This window comes from Rosa chinensis, chromosome 6 (assembly GCF_002994745.2).
Source record: "Rosa chinensis cultivar Old Blush chromosome 6, RchiOBHm-V2, whole genome shotgun sequence".
Taxonomy (NCBI): Eukaryota; Viridiplantae; Streptophyta; class Magnoliopsida; order Rosales; family Rosaceae; genus Rosa; species Rosa chinensis.
In genome coordinates this window covers 49,850,880-49,860,043 of record NC_037093.1, presented here as the reverse complement: position 1 = coordinate 49,860,043, position 9,164 = coordinate 49,850,880, and the positions used below count along the sequence as shown (strand labels likewise).

At 39.3% G+C, this 9,164-nt stretch overlaps 2 protein-coding genes across 2 annotated transcripts; both read left to right on the top strand.

The window, feature by feature from the left end:
- Positions 1-4,570: 4,570 nt before the first annotated feature.
- Positions 4,571-5,245, top strand: LOC112171501 (uncharacterized mitochondrial protein AtMg00810-like). The gene has a single exon (XM_024308677.1). The coding sequence runs from the start codon at positions 4,571-4,573 to the stop codon at positions 5,243-5,245; it is 675 nt and encodes a 224-aa protein (XP_024164445.1).
- Positions 5,246-5,998: 753 nt separating this feature from the next.
- Positions 5,999-8,146, top strand: LOC112173018 (caffeic acid 3-O-methyltransferase). The gene is made up of 4 exons (XM_024310562.2): positions 5,999-6,490; positions 6,937-7,247; positions 7,431-7,495; positions 7,617-8,146. Exons 1-4 carry the CDS (start codon positions 6,051-6,053, stop codon positions 7,911-7,913), a joined length of 1,113 nt encoding a protein of 370 aa, XP_024166330.1. The 5' UTR covers positions 5,999-6,050; the 3' UTR covers positions 7,914-8,146.
- Positions 8,147-9,164: the final 1,018 nt, after the last annotated feature.

The following is a 9,164-nucleotide window of genomic DNA, read 5'->3' as shown; positions in this document are numbered from 1 at the left end:
TTTTGGAATACAGGAGAGAGAAGTCAAAGCAGCCCAAGGAAGGACAGACCCGACCTCCCCCTCCTCCTTTCTTCTCCTGTGCGTCATTTCTGGTTTTCCGGCCATTTAGTCGCCGTACGGCCACCCCAGGACGAACCGCTTGGCATGGCATGATCCTCTCCCCCTTCTCTACCTAGATATGTAAGTTTTTCACCTTGGGTATCATTGATTGTTGAGTTTCGAAGAGAATTGCAGAAATGGGAAAAATTGGATTTTTGCTTTGATGTTCGGTTTCCGGCGATTTCCGGCCGGATTCTTTGGGGGTTTTGGTTGTTGGGGAAGTGCTGAACGTGTTCCTAACCTTGTTGCAGCTCGTTTTGATCGGTGGAGGAAGATTTGAAGGTGTTTGAGATTGTGAACAGTACTGTGAACAGTAACTCTCGAATTCTTGGGTTCTTGTTTGATTTTTCTGGATATTTCTACTTGAATTTGGTTGTTGTTGCAGGTATAGGAACTGTTAGTTGTAATCTATGAATTTTTGTGTTAGATTTAAGGTTGTTGGTTAATGAGTTTCCTTGGAGTTTTGATGTTGGTTGTGGTTCTAAGGTGGTTAAGATTATTATCTTGGGTTGAGAATTTGTTGTCATGTTTTTAGTGTTGAGTTGAGAGTGTTGAGAGATTGGAGAAGTATATTGGGTTTTGAATGTCAAAGAGAAATTTGGAATTTTGGATGTTTTGAATGTTTTAGTTGATGAATCTTTTGGCTTAATCTCTTGATAATTTACTATCAATGTTATTGTGGAATTGGTCTTTTTTGTTGAGGAATTTGGTGTTGAGATTGTGGTTTGGAAAAGAAAATTTAGAGAGGATTTGAGATTTAGAGTTGGATTTGTGAAGGGAAATAGGGAAAGTTAAGAAAGAATTTGGAAATTTTGGAAAGGATATTATGTTTAATTTGGTGATCAATTATGGTCAAGGAATCGAGTTTAAATTGATTAGATTATCGAACGATCCTTGTGAAGGTGAAGGTTAAAGATTAAGCGTGGACGTTAAATTGTAAGGGAATTTCCGTATTCAAGAATGTAAATTTCAAGTTGAAGAGTGAGTTTTATTTTATAGAATGAATACTAATTTTCTCAAAGGAAGGAGTTTTGATCTTGAGATTGTTTCCGCTTTAAGGTTAATGATTATGTCCATTTATTACAGGACGTACTGAGCCCTCGAGCGAGGAGGACACGGGCAGGCAGCAGGTTTAGCTGCAGGACTACTAGTGAGTAGACTTTTATTTTATTTAAACAATGCATGCAGCATGGAAATAAGTTTTCAGTTGGTTTATTATTTTGAGAAAATATGATTTTGTGGAAAGTAAAGGATTTAAAAAGAAAGCAGTTGACAAGGAGGCCAGTTTTGGTGCATGCGTATCTTACCTAGTTGGCAGTCCCTTCTAGGTAATAGTCTGGTTGGCAGTCCCTTCCAGACTACAGCTCAGTTGGCAGTCCCATCCGATACGTCATCTGGTTGGCAGTCCCTTCCAGATGATATGAGGTAGTTAGTCGGCAGTCCCGTCTATTACCTGTGGCTAGTTGGCAGTCCCAACTAACCATCGCCTCATATTCCGGTTGGCAGTCTCTTCCGATGCGTCATCTGGTGGCAGTCCCTCCCAGATGGCATGAGATGCCTAGGAAGCAGTCCTTCCTAGTCATCAAATGATTTTCTTGGAAAAAAGATTGAGTTGGAATTTCATGGAGTCTCGCTGCATGATGGTTTTGTTAAAAAGAGAAATGGGCAAGCATTCCATTAATTGTTTCAGATTTTGTTTCAGTTTCGTCCACTCACTCTAATGGATTTTATATGTTTTCCCCTGGGCCCTTCGTTTTCAAATGCCCAGATTTCAGATTTGCCGAGATCGCGTCCAGGCTCTAGAGACTTTGGAAATCAGCGCTTCCGTTTTTGTTCGTAGGTTATTACTTAACCTACCTTGTATGATATCGGCTTAGTTATTAATGTTGCTCTGATAACCCTTTTTAAATTTGATGGATGTTGTTGTTCAGATTGTTGTTGCTTACGGAGGTTATGTTGGGATTTGTACATTCCGAATATAATATATGTGCTTGGATTGTAAATATGGAATTGTAGGTTGAGTAGAAGTTAAAGTTTTAATCATGTCCAGGTTTTTGAATTTTTGGGTAGCCCATATTTAAGGGAGGTTCTGCCGAATTTTCGATAGGATTTCGCTTAATGTGGGCCCCGCAGGCTCGTATCCAGGTAATTGGGGTGATTCCTGGGTCGGGACCTGTCAGGTTGTATCCCATTCCCTTTGATCTACCTAAGAGACTTCAGAAGCACTCAGCAGTATCTAGTCAATCATCAACAGAGAAAACACATTCTGCATATCTTGGGAAGCATGTGAAGTGTTCTCTTTCGCATCAGAGGTTTGGACACCCTTCAAATGAAATAGTAAAGCAGATGTTGAATAAATGTAATCCTGACAGTACTTCACTAGACCTTGAAACCACAACAACTTGTGAAGCTTGCCTTTTAGGAAAATTTCACAAATTACCTTTCTCTAGTTCAACTTCTAGGTGTCAATTGCCCTTTGAACTGATGCATTCAGATGTTTGGGGGCCATCTCCCTACTTGTCTCTAGATGGTTTCAAGTATTATGTACTATTCATAAATGACTGTACAAGGTACACTTGGATGTTTCCAATGAAAAATAAAAGTGAAGTTTTCACTCATTTTGCTTCTCTGTGTGCTTTTGTTTCAAATCAATTCTCAACTACAATTAAAGCACTTAGAACAGATGGAGGAGGTGAGTATCTGAACAATAGATTCAAAGAGTTTCTTAGCTCAAAAGGAATAATACATCAAGTGTCATGTCTATATACACCATAGCAGAATGGCATAGCTGAAAGAAAGAACAGACATGTAAGAGAAACAGCTGTGACTTTACTGCAAAATGCTTCACTTCTTTCAGAGTTTTGGTATCATGCCTGTGCTTTATCATTATATCTTATCAATAGAATGCCAATACCAATACTTGACCAATTGGCTCCATTTGAAAAATTATATAACACCAGTCCATCACTTGATATCCTTAAGGTGCATGTTTGGGTGTGCTTGCTATCCATTAATGACTCTAGGTGTGCTTGCTATCCATTAATGACTCCATATAAGTCCAATAAGCTTCAACCAAAGACTGTTAAGTGTGTTTTCATAGGGTTTGCTACTGGCTATAAGGGATATATATGTTACAATCCAGTTTCCAAGAAATATATTGTCTCAAGGCATGTTATCTTTGAAGAAGATTCTCTTCCATATGCAAGATAGTCCACTTCTCCATCAAGCAATCTACAGTGAAGGACTATTTCAGCTACAACAATGCAACCATGCTGACAATCTCTCCATATTACTCAGTCCACAACTCAAACAGTATTGCCCTCACCTGTTTAACACACAAGTACTCAGGTCACTGCAGCAGCTACATCTTCTTTAGGTCAGTCCATTTCTTCTTCTCCAAGTCTACATCAATTGTCTCCTAATGAAAATCACAATGTTTCTGTAATCGGTCCTACATACCAGTCAGACACTCTATCCTTGAACAATCAGTCACAAGATATTACTATTCCTCCAAATCATTCTTCTGATGTCATAGACACACACAATGATACATTTTGGTGAAGAAAATGAAACTGTGTTTGTTAATACTCAGCCTGGAAATGGTCTTTCTATTGTCTTAGAATTAATGTGCACCTGACAGACCTACACATCAAATTTCTACTTCTAATATTCTGCATCCCATTGCTGGATTAGAAACATCTACTATCAATGATCATTCCATGCTTACTCGAAGTAAGAGAGGTATTGTGAAGCAGAAAACCTGTTGTCTGTCAATCTTGACCAATACGGCTGCTAATTCTGATCAAACTGAGCCTACAAATTACAAATCAGCTTTACACATTCCAATTTGGCATCAAGCCATGCAAGAAGAATATGATGCTCTTATGCATCAAAATACCTAGACCTTGGTGCCTCTTCCACCTGATAAAAATCTTGTCTCTTGCAAATGGATTTTTAAAATCAAAAGAAATGCAGATGGTACTGTGTCAAGGCATAAAGCAAGACTGGTTGCAAGGGGGTTTAGCTAAGAATATGGGGTTGATTATGAAGAAACATTTTCTCCAGTTGTGAGACACACTACTGTTCGACTTATTCTTGGATTAGCTACATATTATGGTTGGAAATTGCATCAAATGGATGTCAAGAATGCCTTTTTGCATAGAGAATTATATGAGGAGGTCTATATGCAACGGCCTGGAGGATTTGAACATCCTGATTATCCCACTCATGTGTGCAAGCTGAACAAATCTCTATATGGCTTAAAGTAGGCTCCTAGGGCTTGGAATGATAAGTTCACATCCTTTCTTCCTGCCCTAGGCTTCACATATTCTTGTGCAGACCCTTCTCTTTTTGTCAAGATTACTAGTTCATCAAAGTCTACCTGCTTCTGTATGTGGATGATATCATTATCACTGAAAATAGTGAAACTCTAATTGCAGAGATCAAGACACAGTTACAAACTGAGTTTGAAATGAAGGATTTGGGTGATCTGCATTATTTCTTGGGTTTGGAGATCAAGTATGTCAAAAATGGTCTATTTGTTTCTCAATATAAATATGCCAAGGATCTGTTACACAAAGCTGGTCTAGATGACTGTCACACTCATCTCACTCCCTGTCAATCTGGTGTTAAGCTTCTTAAAGATGTTGGCACTCCTCTATCTTCTCATGATATTGCTCTCTTTAGAAGTTTGGTTGGCTGCCTGCAATATCTTACTTTCACTAGACTAGATATAGCTTATAGTGTTAATAGCATCTGCCAATTTCTACAAGCACCAACTGAGGATCATCTTCATGCAGCCAAACGTGTACTTAGATATATCAAGGGCACTTTGGATCATGGCATTATCTTCAGGAGGGGTACTAGTCTAGGGCTTCCATTGACACTTCAAGCACATGGTGATGTTGATCCCGCTGTAAGTCTTCAAGCCTATAGTGATGCAGACTGGGCTGGAGATCCTAATGATCTCAAGTCTACCACAGGGTTTGTTATTTTACTCAATCAATCCCCCATTTCTTGGTGTAGTAAAAAGCAAGCTGCTGTGTCCGGATCATCAACTGAGGCAGAATATCAATGTATGGCAGATACTACTTCTGAGCTCCAGTGGCTTATACACTTGCTTCAAGATCTGCATATTGAACTCTAGACCACACCTACTCTCCATTGTGATAATATTTCAGCATTGGCACTAGCTACTAACCCTGTTCATCATTCCAAACTGAAACATATTGAAGTGGATGTCCATTTTACCAGGAACAAAGTAAAGGCCGGGACTCTCAGATTACAATTTATTGCCTCCAAAGAGCAACTTGCTGATTTGTTTACTAAAGGCTCTGCTTTCCTCAACATTCTTATCTCTGCAACCGCTTGATGTTGGTCCCCTCACATCAAGCTGAGGAGGGGTGTTAGAAGGCTGGAGCTAATATTGTTAGTTAGTTAGTCGTTAATTAGCTGTTAGTCATTAATTAGCTGTTAGTCGTTAATTAGAGGTTAATTAGTTACAGAAACACATTAGTGCATGGTTAGTTAGCTGGAAGCCTCTAGATAGAGTACACGTGGAGCAAATCTGCTCACTCTCAGTAGAGTATATAAGCTGTTCTTGTACCTACTTCTCTTAGATCGATCAATATAGACTCGTACACAAGTTTGCTTTCTCTCTTTTTCTCTCTAAACTTTCACTGATTAGGATCTTCCCCTTTCAAAAGTAACAAAAGCAAACATTATTAAAGCACATGTAACATGTCTTTCATGATGAATTGATGATGTTGGGTCCTCCACGTACTACAATACCTCTAGCCTTTTCCACCCCTTAATAATTCACTGCCTATTAAAAACAATCATCCACCAACCACCGCTTCTTACATTATATGAAAATTAGACACATGTGAAATGTACTCTTATATAGTATAGTTTTGTACCTTTAAATAAAACAGTTTTCCTTTGAGTTCAGAATGAGCATTGATAGTTCGAAGCCAGTAATGACGTCCACAAAAGAAGAAGAAGAAAGCTTCAGCTCTGCAATGCAGCTGGTGACTTCTACTGTGCTGTCTATGTCCATGCAATCAGCAGTTGAGCTTGGAGTTTTCGACATCATAGCCAAAGCTGGTGCGGGTGCGGGTCTCTCCTCAACCAAGATTGTAGCTCAGCTAGGCACCCAGAACTCCGAGGCGCCCAAGATGTTGGATCGAATCCTCAGGCTACTGGCAAGTCACTCTGTGCTCAACTGCACCGTGGTTAATGCTAATGATGATGATCAGAGTGATGGGCCTAATTTTCAGAGGGTTTATAGTCTTGCTCCTGTGTCCAAGTACTTCGTGAAAAGTGATGAAGACGGTGTTTCTTTAGGCGCCCTGATGGCATTGGTTCAAGACAAGGTCTACTTGGACAGCTGGTTTGTTTTCTCTTGTTAATTAGTTCTCTTTTCCTTGTTTCTTTTCTAAGAATTTTGAGTTTAGTTAGTACAGACTATAGATGAATATGGATATTACTACGATCCGTTTTCTTAAATAATAGTATAGATTAACTCATACGAGAACAAGGTAGTATAACTTAATTATCTTCATTTCTGTACACGAGTGGGGTGGAGTGGAGGAGGATCACTCAATATCTCCATTTATGTACACAAGTACCAGAAATAATTGAGCCCCTATGAGAATCAAGCCCAATAATTGAAGAAAGGCAAAGAAACAAAAAATACTATTAAGATCTTTAAACTTGCGCATCTGTATTATTTCCACAAGCACAAGCCAAAGAAACAAAAAAGACTATTAAGATCTTTAAACTTGCGCATCTGATTTCAGTTCCTAACTCTAATTTGGTACACGCGTTGAAATATAGGTTCCAGTTGAAAGGTGCTGTTGTAGAAGGAGGAATCCCATTTAACAGGGTCCATGGCACACATGCCTTTGAGTATCCAGGTTTGGATCCCAGGTTTAACCAAGTGTTCAACACAGCAATGTTCAACCACACCACTATTGTTATCAAGAAAATTCTTGATCTCTACAAGGGTTTTGAGCACCTTAAGCAACTTGTTGATGTTGGGGGTGGCCTTGGAGTGACTCTTAGCCTAATCACTTCTAGATACCCTCACATTAAGGGCATCAACTTTGACTTGCCTCATGTCATCAAAGATGCCCCTTCTTACACTGGTATGATCATGACCTTCAGTATTTTACTGTAATGTATACATTATTGGTCTATTTTTTAACGACTTAAGTTTATCAGGCCAGTATAGTGGTTATCGATCTTAACGTGGCAACATGTTCGAAACTGACGGTTCACATTTGTCATTTTTTTTGTTTAATTTGGGGGTTAAATTGCTTTGTACGTAGGAGTGGAACATGTTGGAGGAGACATGTTTGCAAGTGTTCCAAGTGGGGATGCCATTTTTATGAAGGTGATTTTTCAGTTTCTCAAGCATTATGTTTTCGTCTTGTGAATTTGTGAAGCTTTTTCATTTAGAATTTGTTTTGTAAAGAATAGGCAATTTGATGTTGCCATGTTTTGCTAAATTGTAGTGGATACTTCATGACTGGAGTGATGAACACTGCTTGAAGCTCCTGAAAAATTGTTACAACGCTATACCAAACAATGGAAAAGTAATTGTTGTGGAAGCACTTCTTCCAGTTGTGCCAGAGACTAGCACTGCTGTGAAGAGCACCTCCCAAATTGATGTGCTTATGATGACACAGAACCCGGGAGGAAAAGAGCGAAGCAAAGAAGAATTCATAGCCTTGGCAACTGCTGCTGGGTTTCGCGGCATCAGATATGAATGTTTTGTCTGTGATTTTTGGGTTATGGAGTTCTTTAAGTAGATCGGCAAGCTTAGAAGCTGCTATCATGCACAAAATACTTAAGCTTCATCTAAGATTCCGCTATATGTGGAGTTCATATTGTTTGCAAATGTTTCTCTTCTTTAAGACTGCAAATTTGCTTAACGAGAGAAAAGATCAAGTCATTAACAGATAAGAACTGCACATAATCTGCTGATTATTTAACTTTCCCATTGTTATTTGGCTAGCAATCTTAAGGAATCCAATATAAAATATTAATCATTCCTATTCATTTCTGCGACTAAGACGTCACTTTCCAGTGAGCCAGATTTTGGACTTTTAATTTAAATTGTACCTTTGGCAAGGAACTCAGCTTAATTAGTTTAGAGCACAGATTATTTGCAGTTATGATTATTTTTTGTTTTTTGAAATAGAAGTCGATAACATCAAACATTAAATCAACAGCTAAAACGTCAGAGCCTACAAACACTTAAAGATAGAAAAAATGGCGGGGTAACAACAAAACTCTTGTCTAAGCACTGGAACTCATTACAAATGTATTTGAGCTCGCTTTTTAAAGTGAACCTATAAACAAAGAATAACTCCATGCCTTCTAGAGAAAAATCATCGACAAGCCCTCTATTCGCCTACACGCAATTGTGGTACAAAATAGAATGCTACTTCCTAGCAAACAAATATAAGTCAATTCCTTATCCACAAGCCACTTGAAAAACACCAGTCAAAATCGAGATAATTACCAACTCCACTAGAATCATGATCTGATTTAAGACAAGCCCTTAGAGACCATAAAAAGGCCCAAAGACCGCCCAAGTAGGTCAAACTCTTGGGTCAAGCCAGCCCAAAACACTAAGTAATACATAAGGGTGGCAAGGCACCCTCCTGCTTGGCCTAATTCTCAAAGAGAACTTGACTTAATCATATGGCCCAATTGAATCTGAACCATATAGCCCAGGCCCAGCAAAGGCCCAAACCCAATAGCCCAGAAGTCAACGCCAACCTGCGACGCCTCCTGTGTTAGCATCTTCGGCTCTAGATCCGAAGGGCGACCACCCTAGTTAGCTATCCCCATCACCATTAAAACCACCCAGCCAAAACAAATTGTTGGCCGCAACAGATGCACGTCGAATAGAAGTTCACACCTTTCCGCAATCGAGCACCGATTAGTAGTGCAACCACAGTGCCGGCATGACCACTAGGCCAAACAAACGTCGCAGGAGGTGATCCCACCAAAAAACCGTGCAACTGTGCAGTTTGACTTCCAAACAAGGGACG